Below are 23,446 nucleotides of genomic sequence, written 5' to 3'. Positions count from 1 at the left end.
TATCATTGCTGCTCAACGCATAGATGTACAAAGATGAGACAAGACGGGAGAAAAATACACACCCAAGAAGCACATTCAACAATACTAAACATGATACATGGGGTAGACAGTGGAAGATTAGTGGTAGGAGATCAGCCAGCAATAGAAGAGGACAAGACTCTCATGTCTTATAGTGGGGGAAGGGTCTAGGTGAAATAAACAAGAAGCGGTAAGTATATTATTGTAATCCACAGGGTCCATATTGTAGTAATGGATCGGGAAGAATCTGTTGCAGCAGAAATCTGCTCCTATCCATGTGTCGATCCACTTTTTTGAGCCCTTTTCTTAGGGCAGGTATATCTGGAGACTTCCAGTATATTGAATGAGTGACTTTAGTAGGTGTGGGGTAGGGGTTTGTTTTCAATGGGGGGAGACTTGACCCATAAATCAGAATCTGCCAAGGGAGCAATGGCATTTTGACTTTGGGATTTTCAGCACAAAAAAAAATTAAAATCCACAATGGTTTGCCCAAGAACCACCATATCATCATCATCTATTTATTTATATAGCGCCACTAATTCCGCAGCGCTGTACAGAGAACTCGCTCACATCAGTCCCTTCTCCATTGGAGCTAAATCCCCAGAGGAAACCCTCGCAAACACAGGGAGAACATTCAAACTCCACACAGATAAGATCATGGTCGGGAATCAAACTCATGACCCCAGTGATGTGAGGCAGAAGTGCTAACCACTAAGCCATCGTGTTGCCCACATATATACGTATGATAGAACCTACCCCAGATTTGAATCTACAACACATTTTATTGTTATTATGTCCGGGTACATTCTGTTCAGTTTAGCGGAAGTGTTGTGCCTTCTAGTCACTAGCTCCTAATTACATTCCTGTGACTTACCTTCCAACACAAAAGTGTTTTCAAAAATATGTTGAGACTACTGTGAAGGGAAGGTACTTCTTCAAACTTCCTTTCACTCCTTTGTGAAGTATGGGAATGGTTTATCTACGTCCATCAGCATCCTATATAAGATGGAGATTACATGACCCTCTGGAGTAGAAGAAGTGAATGGGCTCTCAAACTGTTCCAGTTTTCTGAACACCTTGGCTGTGTGGAAGCTTACAAAGGTCATGTTTTGTTGGTTGTAAGCAACACAAGTTTGACAAAGCTTTGTTGCGTACTTCCCAGAATTATCTATTTCACCAACAAGTAATTGTTCTGACCCTTTACCCAACACTTATATTTCCAGTGACGTTTGCATTATCTGTATTTTTAACCTATTTTATTTATTACTAGCATAATTGCCATAGTTCAGCTTTATGTTCCTGTTTAAAATATTTTCATTAACCCAAGGTTTTCTTTTCTGTTGACTTTTAGATACATCTGGATGGCCGCGGATCACACAGTGCCGCTCCACACACACGGATACATTCATCTGCCATTGGAGTAATGGAGACCTTCACAACCTATCAGGCCCTATCAAGCTGCAGTATAAGAAAACGTACTGTTACTTTACATTATACCTATTATTTTGTTGTACGTGGTGAATTATACCGTCTCACCTTAGCGTTATTGTAGAACAGACAATTAAACCAGGTATTTTTTTTTCTGATCTCTCAATATAAAACCCAAGGGTCTGTTTATTAATATCGGGCGATAAGGCTGATAATCGCCTATCTCTGTAATTTTCATTCAGATCTCACAGTCAGCAATAGTCGGCGAAAATTATCGCACTGCTGTAGCACTCACCTCCCAGGTATAGGGGTTAATTAATTTATCAGTCACTTTCTGTTATACTGCACAGTTTACTTTAATCTGCAGAACTGATGTATGGCTCAGTAAAAAAAAGTTATAGAATACCAGAGAAACCTAGACAAAAAGAGCATTATGGAACAGTAGCCAACATATGATTGTTGTAAAGTTAAAAGGACATCATCATACCTCCCAACTGTCTCAATTTAGGCAGGACAGTCCCTATTTGAGGGCTCTGTCCCGTGTCCCACCTGCAGACACGTTTGTACTGCAGATCGAGCAGGTGTGAATTGGTGCCGCTCACACCTGCCACCGATGAGCGTGGCAATGAATGGGTGTTTAGAGGAGAGACAAGGGCAGGGGCGCACGCAGAGGGGGTTTCTGGTTCTCCAGAAACCCCTCCGCGAAGAACGTGGGCTAAACAGTGCCCCTACATAGCGGCACTTTACTGTACAGCAGTCGTGGACGCTTCTTTGACAGCACTGCTGCTGCTGTACAATACAGTGCCGCCGAAATGGAGCTGCTGCGTGCGCCCCTGAAGGGGGTTAAAGGGCGGCCTAAAACTTCAGAAATGCAACACATGCCCCCATTGTTATGCATTGTACTGGTAAATAACTTATTATACACAGTATGTGTTTTGTATGGCTCATCATTCTGATTAAAACAATGGCACACTAAGATATCACTTTGTTTCTTGCTAATGCTAAGTATGCAATATGATAGTATGGCCATGGGCTGGGGATTGGGGGGGCTGTTCTAATGCCACCTGGAAGCCTCTCTTGTGTCTCCGTATGTCTGAAATGTGGTTTACATCATTTTCCTGGTGCCTGCATCCCTCCCGTATGATAGAATCCTCTTACATTATATGGTAACTAATGGCGGATCCAGTGGGGGGGAGGGTCGGGGAAACTTTTCCCCCTAGCAGCAGTGGGCATCCAATGGCAGCTCACACTACTCATGTTCCTGGCAGCTGACAGGCAGGCAGAGAATCCTGTCCCGCCGCTCTGTGTTTTCACACAATCAATGTTGCCAAGCAGCATTATCAGCCGACGGGAGCATGAATATAGTGAGCTGTCACTGGATGCCCACTGCTTCTGTTAGCAAAAAATGGTGTGGGGCACAAATCTTCCCCCCAAAAAAATAATAATTCCAGGTCCGCCCCTGAGGATAACTATATTCAAAGTGTTGTTACCTAATTAAAATCAGCTGCATACTACAATCTACTGGAGTAACTCCTGATACTTGGAATAAATCACATGCATACAACTCCCATAGAAGCACATGTCCTACACTGACCAGCATGGGACTGTGTTTTACTATGACATGGGGCCCCAGGGGCTGTGGATGGACCATCGAGTCACAATGGTGGAAAACCGAAATGTTTTGCACTTCATCTCCTAAATTACCTACAATTTGTTCCTGAGTTTTAAGCAAGGACAACAAGGCAGAAGTCTTATTTCAAGTATTAGGTATTATTTTAGTAACTTCTAGTAACTGAAAATATAATTTTATTAAGACATCATTTTTACACAGGGACTTTTTTTTATTATTTAAACTATTTTCCACTTTTCAAGAGACCAGAAAAATATTGTTGTGAAAAGTGTAAAGTGACTAAAAAGTCTGACAACACCCCAGAGTTCAAGTAAAATAAGAGTAAACATACACAGCAATTTGCAGTGGACTGAATTATATTATTTTGCTGTGCATTGTATTCTAGCATGCTATATTTGGTGGACTTTCCATGATGAAAAATCACATCTGTACAGTAAAATAAAACGTTATCTGGAGAAAAGAGTAAAATCTGGGAATATAAAGTGGGGATATGATTGGATAACCTGTGTATTCCCTCTCCCCAGTGGCATGAATTGGACGGACTGTCCCGACAACATGTCTGCTGGAGATAATAGCTGCTATTTCAGTAAGGAGCACACATCCCCCATCTCTGGGTATTACATCCGCCTTGTGAGTGATCACGTTACGTTTAGTGAACGCTTCTTCACGTTGGATGAAATTGGTAAGTCTCTATTTCCTCCTGGTCCTCAATGTTATTATTAATAAGACATTATAGTAAAAAACAAAACGATTTACATAGGTCTTGTAAGAGTCTTATTTTCTCCTCAAAAAGAAACATGTGGGAGAGATGCTGACTGTTGCTGGCCAATGATATACTATTATTATTATTGTTATTATTATTATCTTTAATTTGTAAGGCGCCACAAAGGGTCCGCAGCGCCATGCATAGAGCTTGGCGAAACAGTGCAGGGTGACAATACATGGCATACAAAGCATAGCATACAATACATGGCATACAATACATGGCATACAAAACATAGCACACAATACATGGCATACAATACATAGCATCAATACATGACATACAATACATAGCATACCATACAATACATGGCATACAATACATGGCATACAATACATGGCATACAATACATACCATACAATACATGGCATACAATACATGGCATACAATACATGGCATACAATACATAGCATACTATACAATACATACCATACAATACATGGCAAACAATACATGGTATACAATACATAGCATACCATACAATACATAGCATACAATCAGGGCCGGACTGGGACTAAAAATCAGCCCTGGCATTTAAAGCACACAGGCCCACGTGGACTCCATGCACTATATTGTTGCACACTGATGCTGGCGCAGTACAACATGATGTAGTATGAGTGTGTGTGGGGGGGGAGGGGGTATTTATTTCTCCTAATGACCCTCAACATTACATTATTAGCACCCCAATTACATCAATAAATACCATGACAATACATTATTAGTACCCAAATTACAGCAATAAATAACCCCCCACACACACTCATACTACATCAATCACCCCCACATTATAGCAACCGGCATCACCCCCCACATTACAGCATCACTCCCCACATTACAGCGTCCAGCATCACCCCCCACATTACAGCGTCCAGCATCACTCCCCACATTACAGCGTCCAACATCACCCCCCACATTACAGAGTCCAGCATCACCCCCCACATTACAGCGTCCAGCATCACCCCCCACATTACAGCAACCGGCATCACCCCCCACATTACAGCGTCCAGCGTCACCCCCCACATTATAGCAATACCCTCTCCTACTTATTAGCAATACTAAGCACCAAACACACTACAACATTGCCACCAGCACGCCACCCCATACTACAGCAATACCACCAATTATACAGACGCCACTGTAGGAAACAATGTTTTGCTTTTTTCAAATCTCCCACAAAATAGCAACTACGAACAGAGTACTTACACACACATATAGGTAACAGGTACCCTTTTCCCTCAATGAAATAGTAATGGCAGAATTTTCATGAATCATTCCACATGAAATAAAACTAACATATATCTAACAAAAACATAACTATTGAATGATCAGTTGAACCCACACGGCCGCATTAAAAGTATTTCCATCTACAGCAAAATGTCAGAGAAAAATATTTTTGTTTTACTACAGTAATTGGATATGCGTCTTTTCTATTCATTTTAAATAACACAGTATATAAATTAAGGGGGATAGAGGAGGTGGGTGAGAAATAATTGGATGTGACCCATCATGATCCATCAGTTTGATTAGATAGGAAACATTTAGATTATTTACCTGGAGACGTCTACCCCCTTGACTCACAGGCAGGGCTGACAAGAGGAATTTTGGGCCCTGATACAGCAACTTCTTTGGGCTCCCATCATATTCAACAATGAAAAACTTGCCTTTGGCAGAAGTTCATATGATGCCACACCGTAGTGTGCCCAGTTCATATTATGCCACATCGTAGTGCCCCAAGGTCATATTATGCCACATAGTATTACCCTCAATTCATATTTGGTCATGCAGAAGTGCCCACAAATCATATTATGGCATAGTAGTGCCCCCAAAACATATACCATACAGTAGTGCCCACAAATCATATTATGTCACAACAGTGCCTCCAAATCATATTATGCCACAATAGTGACCCCAAATAACATTATGCCATAGTAGTGCCCCCAAATCATTAGTAAAGCTCAGACAAAAACTCATTCACAAATAAAAATTGGTACAGCATATCAGATTCTGAGTGTGAGTCCCAAGAGCAGCTTAATACATCATTTACAATGCAAACAAAAATAGATATATTGACATAATTACAGATAAAATTTATGACAAGCAATGTTTTTTCCTCTTAATTAAAAATCTCTGTACAGATAAATATGCAAAAAACATTACAGCGCAATAATGAGCAATACATAGTGTTAAACATTATTGGATACGCTGTAGTGTTCCCAGTTCAAGAAAGGATGGTTAAAAACATATTCCACACGAGCAAATATATGAACTTACCTGATTATGGCATCCTGTGTTCTGTTCTCCTACTGGGCACGCTGGGCGAGGAGGGATCAGCAGCTGTCAGCTCACACAGGCAGTGGGGAGCAGGAATAGAGGGCAGTGGTCGAAGCAGAAATTTAGGAGTGGGGGTATAGAAAATATAAGTGAATGGAGTATGAAGGCTTGATTTTTTATTTTTTTTAACACTTGTCCCCTCTGTGCATTTCCATTCTTCATTACTACTTGTGTTTTATGATGGCTGCATCCCTGACATTCCCATTCTTAAGATGTCTCTCCCTTTACACTTTCTTTTACCTATGCCCCTGCACCACCTTCTCCGCTGTCTCTAACAAATCTTCCTGTACCACCTACTCCCCTGGCTCTCTCACACGTCTTCCTGCACCCTCTACCCCCCGGCTCTCTCACTCCTCTTCCTGCACTCCCTACCACCCTGGCTCTCTCACCCCCTCTCCCAGAACCCCCTTCCCCTTTGGCTCTCTCACCCCCTCTCCCAGCACCCCCTTCTCCTTTGGCTCTCTCACCCCCTCTCCCAGCACCCCCTTCCCCTTTGGCTCTCTCACCCCCTCTCCCAGAACCCCCTTCCCCTTTGGCTCTCTCACCCCCTCTCCCAGCACCCCCTGGCTCTCTCACCCCCTCTCCCAGAACCCCCTTCCCCTTTGGCTCTCTCACCCCCTCTCCCAGCACCCCCTGGCTCTCTCACCCCTTCTCCTAGCACCCCCTGGCTCTCTCACCCCTCTCACAGCACCTCTTCCCCTTTGGCTCTCTCACCCCCTTCGGCTCTCTCACCCCCTTTCCCAGCACCCCCTTTGGCTCTCTCACCCCCTCTCCCAGCACCCCCTGGCTCTCACCCCCTCTCCCAGCACCCCCTTCAGCTCTCTCACCCCCTCTCCCAGCACCCCCTTCAGCTCTCTCACCCCCTCTCCCAGCACCCCCTTCAGCTCACTCACCCCCTCTCCCAGCACCCCCTTCAGCTCTCTCTCCCCCTTTCTCAGAACCCCCTTCAGCTCTCTCTCTCCCTTTCCCAGCACCCCCTTCGGCTTTCACCTCCTTTCCCAGCACCCCCTTCGGCTCTCTCACCCCCTCTCCCAGCATGCCCTGGCTCTCACCCCCTCTCCCAGCACCCCCTTCGGCTCTCTCACCCCCTCTCCCAGCACCCCCTTCGGCTCTCTCACCCCCTCTCCCAGCACCCCCTTCGGCTCTCTCACCCCCTCTCCCAGCACCCCCTGGCTCTCACCCCCTCTCCCAGTATGCCCTGGCTCTCACCCCCTCTCCCTGCACCCCTTTCGGCTCTCTCACCCCCTCTCCCAGCACCCCCTGGCTCTCACCCTCTTTCCCAGCACCCCGGGCTCTCACCTCCGCGACCCCCCCCCCAGAAAATCGGGGACACCCCCCCCGAAAATCGTGGCACCCCCGCGACCCCCCCCCCCCCCGAAAATCGCGGCACCCCCGCGACTCCCCCTAAAATCGCGGCACCACGCGACCCCCCCTAAAATCGCGGACACCCCCCCGAAAATCGCGGCACCCCCGCGACCCCCCCTCCCCCCCGAAAATCGCGGCACCCCCGCGACCCCCTCCCCCCGAAAATCGCGACACCCCCCCATTTCAGTAAAAGAAAATCAAATTAAAAAAAAAAGTAAACTCACCAGTGTAACTGGCTGCACAGCATAACGGGGGAGGGAGCTGGGGAGCACGCAGCAGAGGTGGCTGGTTCCTGAACCCAGCCACCAAGAAGACAGGGGGAGTCGGGCCGGCCCATATAGCCATCGGCCCTTCTGGCATTTGCCAGAAGTGCCAGATGGCCAGTCCGGCCCTGCATACAATACATGGCATACAATACATAGCATCAATACATGGCATACCATACAATACATAGCATACCATACAATACATGGCATACAATACATAGCATACAATACATAGCATACAATACATACCATACAATACATGGCATACAAAGCATAGCATACAATACATACCATACAATACATGGCATACAATACATAGCATACAATACATACCATACAATACATGGCATACAAAACATAGCATACAATACATACCATACAATACATGGCATACAATACATTGCATACAATACATGGCATACAAGGTAGTACATAACAAAGTACTGTAAGTGAAGTGTAATAAATATAGTGAAAGTGAAATATGTATAAGCAAGTACCAATTTAGCAGAGAGAAATACATAGGGCAAAGAGGTAAAAGTGAATTCCAATGTACAGATAGGAAGGGAAGGAGAGAGGAGGAGGAGTGAACAAAGAGATGCTCCTGTGGCCTGTGCCCAGTAGAGTGGGCAACACTTACAGGATCAGGGCAAAGATGGAGAAGAGGAGGCACGGGAGAGGAGGAAAGATGGGGGCAGGAGTCAAGTGATGAAATGGAGGGCTAAGGGCAAAGGAAAACAAGAGGAGGAGGACACGGGGAAAGAGGTTCCTGCTCATAGGAGCTTACAATCTAAAGGTGAGGGGGAGACTGACAGGAGACACAGAGAGGTAAGATGGGGTGAGGGACGAGAACACTGAGGGGAGAGGAGCAGGGAATAAGAAAGAAGTACGAGGTATAGAAAGGTTAGTTAGAGAGAAGAGGGTTGGAGGAGGGCAGGGTTAGGTGGAGGAAGGGTTGGTTAACCCGAATGGGTTTTAAGAGAGCGTTTGAGTCATAACTGTCATAACTATGTCTCCAACTGACCTGCTCTCCTATGGATAGATTGTGACTGGGATACAAGACCAGTAGGAAAGCTGATCAGTGTATCTATCTGCAGCCCCTAGGTAACAGCAGAGGCAAGGTCCGGTGAGAGGGTGGTGGTGGTGGGGGCAAATGCCACCCTTCCCAGCCCACCTCTGTCTGATACAAAAAAGGGGTCAGGAACTTATTATTTATTCACATTAAAGATGTCCAGATATCACAGGGTACGTTACAACAAAACAAGTGTTGCACTTGATAATCGGATCGGATCCTTATCCAACATGCCCGTAAATGTAGATGATCTCTTATAGCCTTTGTGTGATGTAATCCTCCAACCATCCTAACAGGTCACAGTGTGTTAAAGAAGTGATCCAACCCAAGCACCAAATGGATAGATTCCGTTCCCATTTGACCACTCATATGTAGCCCAACTGAACAGTGATGCCTTAGCTCTGTTCTCAGGCAAAACAACAAGATTGGCTTTTGTGTGGCTAGCTTTAAGCGGAGGATTTCACTTTATAATATAGATATTAGCATATATATTTTAATGATTGATGACCTTTAATTATGCATTAATATGTGCCTTCGATGAAGCTCTTCTACAGCAATAGGTGGAGTAGCTCCAACTAGAATTGCTGTGTAATGTCCAACTGGATGGTGAATAGGGTGTCCCATTAAACGTATAGGCCGAAGCCTGGTTTCCACCACCTCCAGGGATGCTTAGGAGAGGCTGTACGGTTGCCCTCAAGCAGGAAGCACTCCAATAAATGGGAAGTGTTCTTCAATCCCATGTAAATGTCGTGTACTGCAGCTAAATTTAGTTTTCACATGTGAGCTTATAATGAGCCGCACAAGTGCACTTAGCTCGCATTTAGTTTAGAACTCCCCTTATTTGTGTAGCTCCTTCCATCAGGTATTTTCACCCCCCTCCACAGACATTGTCATGTTCATATATCAGCTCAAGGCTTATTGCATGGAATTGGGCATAAACTTGCACATGCCAAAATCTCGTTAGTGCTGTTGGCCTGTAGTGTTATACTTTCATAGATGACTGATACTTTATTGCAGAAAAAACATTGATATACTGTTGGTTTAACACATTGGGGAACTGTAGATTACACTGGGATTTCTGTCATGCACATCAGATGTATCAGTAGAATAATTATGCAATTGGCCTGCAGCGTTTCCTTGAGAAATCCTGCAATGTATCCATTGAATACATTATTTTTGTTAAACAGAGAAGATGATATCTACAGTGACATAAAATCAATACCTAGACCATGGGTTACACAGCTATTCACATAGTAGTTAGTTACCTGAATGTTTGGTGAAAGTGATATTCTTCACAAATATGGTGCTGCAAAGAGGGAGAGAAATCGGGAGTTGTAACTACATAATTTCCCACTCTCCCAGAATGTCCGGGAGACAGGGACAGGCTGGGCTGGGGGAAAGGGGGGCATCTGCCCCCTGGGCCTGTCACATAGTGGCCTACCTTGGGCTGGGTCACTGGCCAACCTGCATTTTTTCCCCTTTAAAATAGGCTGCTGAGTCAAGTCTTGCCAGCCCTCCCCTCCTGGGAGACAATGGAATTTTGGGTTGGTCTCCTAGACTGCTGGCCATCTCCTAAGATGGGGGCCCCCATGATGCGCTTTACTGTTAAGCGCATAATTTTGTCGAAATGACACAATTGTGTCAATGTGACATTGGCCAAAATTACTCAAATCCTGGATCTCCGTCCCCCTCCACACTCGCACCTCACCTCCCCTCCGGAGGAAAAAAACTTGCCATGTATGCGTAGCCAACTGCTTAATGCAATTTCTCTTATTTTGCATATTAAACATGAGGTACATCTACAGTTTCCCATATTGTATAGAAGCGATTTGTTGCCGTATACAACTATGTATGATCTGTTTTAGTGGGTGGGCTGTGGAGCTACATAGACTTGCCACAGAACAGGGAGAGATAATGCAATGCAGACGTGGGACATTTCCCAAATCTTGCGCACGGAGCAGGAAATAGCAACAAACCAAACCAAACCCTGTCACTTTTCTAGGTTAGCTTATGATATAAAACCAGATTTATGGCCATTGGGCATGCTCCAGTTTTTATAAATGTCTCCCACTTATGAAGTACATCCACATTCTGTACTGAACAGACTATTAGGAAATGACTCATCAATGAGGATCACATGTCATTCTGCATTAAGAACCAGATATATTGTACCCTACATGTAAACATAGAGTTGTTTACTGCAGAACCCCTTTAAATATATGTTGCTCTATAATGTTTTTATTTTTCAAACCTTTATTGTGTGTTCTCTGGAAACAGATCCCCCGATTGCAGTAAACTGGTCTATTCAGAGTGTCAACGTGAATCTTTTACTTATGGACATCCAGTTAACGTGGGATCATCCACTTTCATCCACCAGTCCAATGACTCTGGAATATGAAGTGCAAATTAAGGAGACAACGGAACCACAATGGAATCCGGTAAGAACTAAAATCTACTATGTTCACTAGTTTATCTCACTTGTTCTACATTACGTACCTTATAAAACAATGTGTTCCTGTATGCCTCTGGCGCTTTACTAGGTATACTGCCCAGTGCCCACTATGTACTCAGGTTCCACCACAACCTAAAAGACATATATAAAACAAATACAATAGTACATAAGTGCGGCGCTCCCTTAGCACAATGCTTAGATTCCACAGATTCCCTGGCTATTGTCTACAAATTAAGTATGCTATTGTTAATAAGTACAATTATTAATAAGTTGGAGGATTGTTACAAAACAACGTCAAATTTGACTAGTTTTTACTAATTACTAAAGTCAAAAGTGTGAAAGAGGCTTCCAACAAGAGGATCATGATGACCCCTTATAAGTACAATGATGTTTCACTTTTTGTGCCCATGGGTTCAGGATTCCTGCTGTGGTAAAATAATGCACAATAAGCACTAAACAATGTATAGTCAGGCACCCTATTTCTGCTCCTATGTGTTCAATACCTTAGGTACTTGCCTGTGCTGTCTCATGGATTATCCAAGCCTTCTACTAGGCAATAAGAATGATAAGTGTTACTACCGTCGCCCATATTTACCTTCTTTTACATATAACAAACTACTGCTAATGTCACAATTACGAATATAGTACAAGACTCTATCTCTGCCACCTTTTAGGCTGGTGCAAATTGTGGTTACCTTGCTCCTCAAATCTGTGTGCACTAATTGAGGTGCACAACAAATGTACAAATTGTAGGTGTAAAGCAGTGTGGCTGTCTAGTGCTTCATACTTGACAATCACCATGTCTACCTTCATCTGCTACTCCTTTCTTTCTCTACTGCTCCCTTGTCTCTCTCTACTTGCTTTCCTCTACTGCTCTAAAGGAAGACTCAACCCACTCAATGAGTTACTATTGCTTTGTGGTACATGATAGCTTAGAGAGGAGGAACTCCCCTCTCCCTTCAGTGGCCACCAGGGTAACACTACCCACCTACAAAAATAAGCACAGTTTGTGGCAAGCACACGCAAATACCAGAGATAAGCCACCATATATAGTGAACTGTGAAAAAAAGAAATGATTTGTATGAGCTGATGTAAATACACAAAACCTTGTCCACAAAGTACATTTTACCAGTGTCTACGTCTACAATATAATACAAACTGATAAACAATTAGGAGTGGTTTGGAGCTATGAATGTTAAATATTTCTTTGTTTTAGTTTGATGTAGTGTCCACCACGTATTTACCTGTGTATGGGCTGAAGATAGACAATGAGTACTTGGTCAGAATCCGATGCAGACAGCGAGGGAATGAAAAATTTGGGGAATACAGTGATGTAACAGTGATCCCATATTTTACAGCAATAGGTAAGTATCAGCTATTAATTTACTTTACTATATCGTGTACAATACGATGGTTATAAATATGGGCTCCAAAGTGATCACACTCGGTGGTAATCGTTTTACCAATTACAAGAATACCAACAAGGTTGACACCTACAAAAAAATCCAATTGGCTAAAAAAACGAATGGAATAAAAACAGACTTACCTGAAAACCGAAACTCCAGATGTCCGATGGCAGTGGCATGCTGGGAGCCAGTGATTCCGCAGACCCAGCTGTCCAACACTTCAGTGTGACGTCAGCGTGATTTAAATCAATGTTAATTTAAAGTGGCAATGCCAGGACCTCGCAGGTTAAGTGTTTAAAAACTTAACCGGCGGGGTCCACACATTGCCGCTTTAAATTAACCTACATCTAAGTCGCGCTGACGTCACACTGAAGTGTTGGACAGCTGGGTCTTCGGAATCACTGCCTGTCAGCGTGCCGCTGCCATCAGACATCTGGAGTTTCGGTTTTCAGGTAAGTCTGTTTTTCTTCTATTCATGTTTTTAGCCAGTCAAATTTTTTTTATAGGTGTCAACCTTGTTGTAGTTCTCGTAATTGGTAAACCGTACCCAACTACTCACACTAAGTGGTATATTTACTAAACTGCGGGTTTGAAAAAGTGGAGATGTTGCCTATAGCAACCAATCAGATTCTAGTTATCATTTATTTAGTGCATTCTACAAAATGACAGCTAGAATCTGATTGGTTGCTATTGGCAACATCTCTACTTTTTCAAACCTGCAGTTTAGTAAATATACCCCTAAATGTTATACTTTTTTTTCAAACTTGGAATTGTTAGAAAAACAATGGTAGTATGACTTTTTGTTTCAGTCTGACCATTTTGTTGTCCCGGGAGATGGATTATTACACCTTAAGGGATTAGTCTGCCCAAAATGAAAAATGTAGTACTGGATGGTGATTAATTGGTAAATAAAAAAAAATAAGTAATAGTAACAGTTTACGTGATGTTTACTAGATCAACCAGGGTCTATTACTATCCCACTGAGCAATGTTGTCCCGTGTAATCTTCTCATTTGCATATGAAATATCTATAACTCTATTTTTTATTTTAGTGCAGCTGACTCCGTGCAATACTGTATTTTTAGTGTTTGGCAGAGTTCTTTAAATTTTTTGGACAATCCACATAGTAAAAATGAATCTGCATTTTCACGTATTTTTATAATTAGCAAAATCTGCACCTGGAAATTGTTGGTTTATCTTTTGCCTTATTTCTCACTCCTCTCACATAGCACTTAATCTCCCTGTTTCCTGTTTCTTGTTAGAACTGTTAACAGCAATTTTCTGTATAATCTATGAGCTCTGGAAAAGAAAGAGATGAAATAATTGCACACTTTTTCATAGAATTACGTGGAATATATTCATGGGGTCATTTTTGAAACCAGAAGTGCACAGCTAGCTACAACCATTGGTCAGATAAACTCGCTCATAGCCTATATTTTACAGGCACCTTAGAAGATCATTTCACCTTTATACTGAGCTCCACCGCTAATTATGGGCGTCTTCTTTGTGATGAGTAAGCCGCAAGCTGAGCCTAAGTTTGACCTGACTCTTGCTCTCATCATCACCCTGCTCTATAAGCTCACAGCCCAGGAGCGTTAAATCTGTCTAATTATGGGTGTCCTTTGTGAGGAGCCTAAGTTTGACCTGTTCTCATCACACCACCTCAGGTGGCTGATATTTCGGGTCTTGGCTACAATAGCTATCTCAGATTGACATTTTGTTGGCTACAGATAAATTGCGAGCTAACAAAAGCATATATCAAGGCTGAAATAGGTCTCAGCATGTAATCTATTGGTGAATCAAGCCTTGGCCAATGTAAGCACGAGCCTCAACAATGCAGAGTAGTAGAATAATTCCTTAATCTAATAAAATCGGGGAATCCTCTGTCTATGGGACATTCATACTTTGCAGACATGTCCACACACATCGCCATGTCAATGGGTCAGAGCAGTTAGCGTTGGGGATATCTACCATCAGTCTCCTCTATAGTTTTAGCAGTGTAACAGTTTCATATTTCATGCAATATTAGAAAGTGACACTGATCAGTAAAGCTTACAAATATCTATCACATCAGTCCCTGATTGCTTTTACTCACCACATGCAAATTCCACAATATATTCCATAAAAAAATAACTGTAACAGCTCTTCCTAGAACGATGAACAATTTGTCTTGCGCCTTCTTAGTAAATAATTTTTGAGGTTCTGCTATACCCATATCAAAGTGGTTTCTTTGTCATCTGTTTTTTTTTTTCAGAGTATCCTACTTCAAACCCAGGAGACCCTCTAAGCTCTACAGTTGTCAATACCAGAGGGCCCATACAGAAGGAAGTGAAAAAGACATGTAATATTATTATTACAATGCTTAATATTGTGTATATTTTAATAGAGTTGAACTTTTGAACAACTTTTTGTTATCAGCCTTGTATTATTTTCATAGTGAGCAGGTAACCAACATCCATATTTGAATGATTAGTTGGTAACAGACACCTGCCACATCCGCGGTGTGTGTGGATAGATTAGGCAAAAGAGCCAGCTGTCCTAAGCAGCAGGTTTTGGTGGCAGTAAAATTCAAGATACTGATTTAAAATGTTTGTTTGTTTGGTTGGTTTTCTGCTGCAAAAGTAGAAATTAAATGTTTTTGTACTTTTTTGGTAGGACTACTTATTAGTAACATCAGTTGTGTACATTACACTAATCAAATACTTCCTCCAGTGAACCTAAAGGATGTGAATTTTCTGACCGCATCACGTTTGGGAGATTTATATCATTCCCAGAGACGGGTTAACCCAACACATGTGCGAGAAGCCGACTCTGAATATCCACAATTTCAGTTGTTTAAATTTTCCCCCTTAATGATAATTCAATTATTTAATCAATTTGTGTGAAATGACGTCACTTTTTCTTTGGAGACCGATGTCTAAACACTTGGCTCTATTCTTTAAGCGCTTCCACAGCTGCCTCCCACTGGGACGGCTGAACGGAGTGGACAGTTCTGTATTATATCTACTTAAGCAGAGACAACTTGTAGTTAGGCTACGGCAAATATAATAACTGGTGAGCAATGATCATTTTAAATAAACAGTTCCTCTGACTAGCTCTCTTAGTCAACATGTGGCTTTCTAGCTGTTGTGGAACTAAAAGTCCCAACAAGCCAAGCCATTAACCCTACTTAGTAATATTTTGGCCATATATTATAGACATTTAAAGGTTAAGTCAAGGATTGGACATGTGCTCGTGAAATGTGGAGCTTATTCCCCTTCCTTAGATAGTGAATGTAAATGCACGATCTAGGTGTAGCTTAGAGCGTTTTACAAAAATCTGATTGGTAATGTCTAATTACAACATACTGCAAATTAGTAGACAAATGACTCCCAGGTAGGAGCTCCCTGAGCGTCCGAGTCCCCTTGGGTTCTCAGTGCCCATTAGTTAGCTCACTCACCCAAAAAAAATGGTCCTGCCGCCAATATCTGTCCTAAACCCTACAACATCCATTGCCCACGCATCTTTTGCATAGAAAATGATGTAGTTTTGTCATCCTAAAGACAAGGGGCCTGATTCATTAGTGTTCTTATCTTCCGTTTTTTGCTTATCTTAAGCAAATCCACTCTGTGCATGGAAGATAAGAAGCAAAATCCACTGCGTAAGTGAATAATTTCTTAAGTTAAGATGAAAATTCATCTTAACTTCACTCTTACCTCCCTGTTTCTTCTTAAAATAAGCATCTTAACTTTTGCACAATTAGAGATGGGCGGGTCCAGTTCTCCGAGAACCGAACCCACCCGAACTTTGGGTATCCGAGTACCGAGATGAGCAGCTCGGTACTCTCCCGCCCATTCCGAATCCAAATCGAGGCCGAACGTCATTGTGACGTCGTCGGATCTCGGGGCTCGGTTCTCGCGATACTTCAACTTTATAAATACACGCCTCCACAGCAATCCATCGCCATTTGACAGAGGGAGAGAGCAGGGTGTAGTCATAGGCTAATTAGAGCAGGGACAGAGAATACAATATTGTTCTTGCAATTGCTCTAACCAAAATCGCTAGTGCAGAGAGGAGGATAGAGGTTTATTATTTTTTCTTCATATTTGGCACTCCCCAGCGCTTTTGGGGTGTCCCCCATAATTGTGCATAAATATTTCTGGCTGTCAAAAGTCATATCTGTCAGCAGTATCTACTAAATAATTTTTAGCACTCCTCAGTGCTTTTGGGGTGTCCTCCCTAATTGTGCATTAATATTTCTGGCTGTCAAAAGTCATATCTGTCAGCAGTATCTACTAAATAATTTTTAGCACTCCTCAGTGCTTTTGGGGTGTCCTCCCTAATTGTGCATTAATATTTCTGGCTGTCAAAAGTCATATCTGTCAGCAGTATCTACTAAATAATTTTTAGCACTCCTCAGTGCTTTTGGGGTGTCCTCCCTAATTGTGCATTAATATTTCTGGCTGTCAAAAGTCATATCTGTCAGCAGTATCTACTAAATAATTTTTAGCACTCCTCAGTGCTTTTGGGGTGTCCTCCTTAATTGTGCATTAATATTTCTGGCTGTCAAAAGTCATAACTGTCAGCAGTATCTACTAAATAATTTGTAGCACTCCTCAGTGCTTTTGGGGTGTCCTCCCTAATTGTGCATTAATATTTCTGGCTGTCAAAAGTCATATCTGTCAGCAGTATCTACTAAATAATTTTTAGCACTCCTCAGTGCTTTTGGGGTGTCCTCCCTAATTGTGCATTAATATTTCTGGCTGTCAAAAGTCATAACTGTCAGCAGTATCTACTAAATAATTTTTAGCACTCCTTAGTGCTTTTGGGGTGTCCTCCTTAATTGTGCATTAATATTTCTGGCTGTCAAAAGTCATATCTGTCAGCAGTATCTACTAAATAATTTTTAGCACTCCTCAGTGCTTTTGGGGTGTTCTCCCTAATTGTGCATTAATATTTCTGGCTGTCAAAAGTCATATCTGTCAGCAGTATCTACTAAATAATTTTTAGCACTCCTCAGTGCTTTTGGGGTGTCCTCCCTAATTGTGCATTAATATTTCTGGCTGTCAAAAGTCATATCTGTCAGCAGTATCTACTAAATAATTTTTAGCACTCCCCAGTGGTTTGCGCTCAGAATGGATTCAAAGCAGTCCACATATGATCTGAATGAGCAACCAGGTTCTGTCACCAGTCCTGATGTTAGTGTTCCCAGTACGTCATCTGGCCAAGGCGATGTCAAACAACAGAGTGTTTTCAAATTAGGGCAAAAAACAATAACCAAAAAAAAATTTACTGTATTGAAGCGAAAAAGAAGTGTAACTGAGCAAAAGTTAAGTGACGATAAAAAAAAAATTGCAAGCATGCCATTCTACACACGCAGTGGCAAAGAGAGAATGAGGCCTTCACCTTTGGCTATTAGTGGCAGATCCCAAAAAGTTACCCAGCCTACAATTGGTGCACAACTACTGTTACGCGTCAAAGCTGAGCTGCAAGATAACAGTGAGGCATTACAGGAGAATATTTGCTCTGATTCACAAATGACAACAATCCCTGTGGAGAGTCCATCCAACAGTGGGATGTCTAATCGTGAGCATTCTGCTGATGTGTGCCTTAATAGCCCGAGTGTAGCCGGTGATACCCAAATTGAGGATGCCACTTTGGAATTAGAAGAGGATGAGGGGGAGATTTGTGTAGGCGACGAGGGTGCTAATGATGATGTTGATGATTATGATGCAGACAGATACCAAATTGCCTTTCTCAATTTCTATTTATATTCTAGATTATATAACGGCTGAATAGTTTTCTATTTTACTCCTAGTGGAGAGAGGATCTGATGCAGACAGATACCAAACTGCCTTTGTCCATTTCAATTTATATTGTACAGTATATAACGGCTGAATTTATTAGTATTTTATACAAGTGGAGGGGGGCCTAGAGAGACAGAAACCAAACTGGCTTTCTCCATGTCAATTAATATTGTACAGTCTATAACGGCTGGATTTTTTTGTATTTTATAGAAATGGAGGGGGGCCTAGAGAGACAGAAACCAAACTGTCTTTCTCCATGTCAATTAATATTGTACAGTCTATAATGGCTGAATTTTTTAGTATTTTATACAAGTGGAGGGGGACCTAGAGAGACAGAAACCAAACTGGCTTTCTCCATGTCAATTAATATTGTACAGTCTATAATGGCTGAATTTTTTGGTATTTTATACAAGTGGAGGGGGGCCTTGAGAGACAGAAACCAAACTGGCTTTTTCCATTTCTTTACATATTTAACTATAAGTGTAGGGTGTAATATACATTCAAAGACGATGGCTGCATTGCCAATATGCATAGATGGAGAGGAAGACAATCTGTTTTGTGTGTAGAATAGGCCTACCAACGAAGAATTAAACTGTTTTTTTGGATGATTTATTACCTCAACAATTAGATTACTTGTCTCTAAAACAGTTGGAGCACTAAATTGGGTTAATTTAGGCCCAAAAACATGGATTTTCCAAAAAAATAGCAAAACAAAACCAAACAAAACCAAAACCAAAACCAAAACACGCAATGGCAGTTTTGCAAAACCAAAACCAAAACACGACGGTAATCCAGATCCAAAACCGAATCCAAAACCAAAACACGGGGGTCAGTGACCATCTCTATGCACAATATAAGATCACTAATGAATCAGGACCAGCAGTGTAAAGTAACACTAGCTGAACAGTTTAGTCTCTCATCATGCTTCTCTGGTAGCCCCAAATGGCCCCTGACCCCCAGTTAGTCATTTCTCTTCTCAGTTAAACACACGCCAGTTAAATACATCTGTTCATTTGTCTTTGCATGTTGTGCTTGCCATGCATGTTGTTCAGGAAGCATCGTATTTGTTTCTATTTAATTTATGTTTACAACATGTCCGTTAACTCAGGCCCGTTGGTTCTCTCTTAGATCCTCCTGGATGGCCCATTATTACACAGTGCCGCTCCCCGCAGCAGGAAACATTCACATGTCATTGGACAAATGGAGATTTTTACAACCAATCAGGCCTGATCAAGCTGCAGTATATGAAACCGTAATGTTCTTTTTTTTTTTACTTATTTACAAATATTGTGTACATGTTCTATTTACATATCTCTTTAGTAATGCAACTAAGCTACTTCTGGATCACTGCTTTCTGATTGTGCTATTTATATAGGAGCATGACACAATCCAGCACTGAGACAGGATACAAACTGCAGGCAAACTGTTCCTCTCTTGTAGACACTCATAAGCGTAGGATAGGGTTCCCTATTTTTGAGCAACGATTATATGCAAATTAACCATTCAGTTTCTGAGGCACTGAATTCTACCTATGCCATTAGTTCTGTACGTTTTACAGCGGAAAAAATATTGACTGAAAAGTGTCACTATGTAAATGTCATGCCCAGAAGTTAGAGCTCCAGGAATGGAATGGGTTATTTTTCTATTATTCCTATGATTGCTTCCAATCCACCTTAACCTTTTTTTTATTATTTTAGTGATGGTGCATCCCTTTTCCTGATTCACTTGTTCTCCTCATACATTCCATTGCCGCTCCCTTAGAGGGACCATCGTCATCATAGTAGCCTTCATTCAGTAACAAATATGACACCAGAGGGTTGTTCAAATTTGTACAATCCCCTTAAATTATTATTTACCTAATTCTGTTGAATTAATGTATGGAAAGATGAAGACTACATACTAGTTCATAGTACATGAAAGCGTATCCTAACATTATGCATTATATACAATATGTTTTTGAAAGAACTTACAAGGACATTATGTTGAAAAATTACTTTGAGTATAATAATGTATGTGTTTTGTATGACTTTTCAAGTCCAAAAAGTCTGTATTCCACTATTTTCCATTGTAGTTTTCTCATGCCCTGGCACTGCTATTGCTCATGATAAATTGTCCACTTGCGCCCAACCCCTATTCAAGAGGGTTGGTACAAAATGATGACACTGAAAATGTCACCATTCAGAGTGTTGACACCATACTTTCGGCAGTTAGAATGCTGATACAGTTAAAAGGTCGACATTCAGAATGTCAACATGTTCATTATGTCGCCACAATTCAAATGTCGACATTGTGACCGTCAACAGGTTGTAATGTAGACAGTCACAATGTTGACATAATGCATTAGATTAAAAGTGACACTGCCAATACAGTAACCAAACTCAATGTAAAGCAGAAGTGCTAGCCACTAAGCCACCGTGCTGCCCAATGACAAGCCAACCCAAGCTTTTCAGAGAAGGGCTAGTTTAGGGTCATCCTAAATGTTTTTTTTATGCCAAGCCAGGATCCCATCAAGATCTTGTGAATATATTATGACAGGGGCACCCCAAGCAGCGAGTTTCCCTGCTATAGTGCCACCAGCCCCGGCTGGCAAAGCCTAGTGCTGGTACTAGAAAAATCGGGGCACCAAGCTTGTTGACACCCTGATTTTGCTAGTACCAGCCTAGGCTGGCAGCACTAGGGTTAAGCTGTTCGGGGGGCAGACATTTTATTTTTTTCACATTAAGTTCCATTGTGCTTTATTTTTTTTAACTGTTTAGCCGGCTGTAGTGCGGTGGTGACTCCAGCTGTGTGGGCGAGGGCAGGCTGCTGGCTGCTTTAAATCAAATGCATTATGTTGACATTCACAATGTTGACATTTTAACCCTTTTGACATAATGAACATGTCAACATTCTGAATGGGCGACATTTTCATTGTTGCCATTTCAACTACATCCCATTTAATATAACATGCTCCCACCATTATGGAAAACAATGGAGGAGTGCCCCATCCTGGGACCTTTCCCTGTTACCTGAAGCGAGTGCCTGATCTCTCTGGAGGGGATGCGAGTAGTACAATCCATCCATAGGTCTTCCATAGCACTTTGTAGAGATCTGCAGATGAAGGGCATGAGGCATTAAGGAGAGCACAGCATAAAAAAGGGTAACGTTATTCCTGGGCAAAACCATGTTGCATTGGAGGGGGAGGTAAATTTAAAATGTGGGGACAGGTTTATAATTGGCTTTGGGCAAGTCCTAGAGCAACTTTAAATTTCAGTGTAAAAATAAAGCTACCAGGTATGTGTTTGTTAGATGAAAAAACAGCCAGTATTTAGCTTTTGTGCAAAATAATAAACTAATTTGCAACCCTTGCATTGTAACATGGTTTGTCCCAGAGAACATTTACTCCTTTTTTTGCCTTACTTTCCTTAATGACTCAGGCCCAAAGCCTGTAGAACAGCTATGGATCTGAAGGATTAAGTCCTTCAGGGATATGAGCAGTGGTGTGACCCAGCTTCAAGTAATGGAAGGGCTTTGGATCCTGCCCTGTATTTCCTATACAGAGGGGAGGTTATACTGAGGAGCGACTGTGCAGAGGTTGATAACTTTTTTTAACTGTTTATATTTTTGATGCTTCTAGCTTTACCTGGGGTTCCTTCATCTATGTCCATTGTGCCCACTAATCTGTGTTTTGTCTTTTCGTCACTCCATTGTGTGGCTCTTTCTCCCAACACTTTCCCTTATACAAAATGATCTTGCATTTAGAAGTGACTTGTATTTTACTTGTAGTATAATAGATATAATATAGCTCAATGTGAGATGTATTATATGTGTTTCCTCTCTCTAGTGGCTTAAATTGGACTGACTGTCCTGACAATGTGTCTGCTGGAGAAAATAGCTGCTATTTCAGTAAGGAGCACACGTCTGTTTGGGTGGGATATCAAGTCCGTCTAGTCAGTGAAAACGTCACGTTTGATGAATACTCCTTCACAGTTGATGATATTGGTAAGTCTCTATCCAAGACATCTTATATATAAAATATTCTGTAAATCTTCTATGATTCTTCTTTCTTTTTCCTGATAAAAACAAGGATGTTGGAATGATTAAGAGGTACATTGAAGTGTTTGCCATAATTCCAGGAATCCAGCAACTAGAGTGTCAGGAATATTATTACACACTCTGCTGGATAAAAACACTGTTTTGGAGCAAGCTTGAACCTCTTGAATATGTTTTTGCTCATTATATGTATCAGTAGGATAATTATGCATCAGACTCAGTGTTACCTTGGAAAATGCTGTATTATATGTATTGTATGTGTTCTAGAACTGTTTATGATTATATATGCAGTGACATACAAACAATGCATAGACCACAAATTACATAGCTATTCGCATTGCATTAAAATACTTAAGTTTCATGGAGCCTTGGTGATAATTTTCTTACCCATAAGTATGGGTTTGGTCTTGTCAGTTATGCAAAGTATAAAGAGTGATATAGAATGTAGAAACGAATTGTGCACATTTTTAACCAATAGTATTGGACAGTGCTTGTACCCCCCACTCTGTGAATGAAGGGGCTGGTAGTAGGTTGGACTTTGAAGTGATGTTTTTATTGTTTTAACAATGCAGATTTTTAAGTTGATCTGCAAACCCCAGAGATAGATACCTCCATCTTTTTACAATAACCTTCAGTCCAATGACCGTGGAGTGGGCGACGGACGTGCACCTTGTAATATGCTTGTAGGACATGTAGGTGCATTCATGTAGGTTAAAAGGCTGTGTGGGTCTGTAACTATTGCGGTTTGTAAATGAGCCTATCCTGAGCCCCCCTAGTTTCTTGTTTTAGGCATAATGTGATCATTCAGAGCCAATCTGGAGCCTTTTCTCTAATGAGGGGGACTACCTACAGCAGGGGTGTCCAACCTTCTAGCTTCCCTGGGTCACATTGGCAGACGACG

The 23,446-nt window shown here is 41.8% G+C and overlaps 1 protein-coding gene across 6 annotated transcripts in view; it reads left to right on the top strand.

Moving 5' to 3' along the window:
- Window positions 1-23,446, top strand: part of GHR (growth hormone receptor) — a 316,411-nt gene that overhangs the window by 276,387 nt on the left and 16,578 nt on the right. For all 6 annotated transcript variants that reach the window (XM_075184043.1, XM_075184050.1, XM_075184056.1 and 3 more), the window contains 7 exons: window positions 1,370-1,493; window positions 3,601-3,758; window positions 11,148-11,308; window positions 12,539-12,686; window positions 14,982-15,068; window positions 19,642-19,765; window positions 22,337-22,494. In XM_075184043.1, coding sequence (XP_075040144.1) covers window positions 1,370-1,493; window positions 3,601-3,758; window positions 11,148-11,308; window positions 12,539-12,686; window positions 14,982-15,068; window positions 19,642-19,765; window positions 22,337-22,494 — 960 coding nt within the window. The remainder of the gene's footprint in view (window positions 1-1,369; window positions 1,494-3,600; window positions 3,759-11,147; window positions 11,309-12,538; window positions 12,687-14,981; window positions 15,069-19,641; window positions 19,766-22,336; window positions 22,495-23,446) is intronic.

This window comes from Mixophyes fleayi, chromosome 1, assembly GCF_038048845.1.
Source record: "Mixophyes fleayi isolate aMixFle1 chromosome 1, aMixFle1.hap1, whole genome shotgun sequence".
Lineage (NCBI taxonomy): Eukaryota > Metazoa > Chordata > Amphibia > Anura > Limnodynastidae > Mixophyes > Mixophyes fleayi.
Note: the sequence above shows the minus strand (reverse complement) of the source record. Positions and strands in the feature narration are given on the sequence as shown.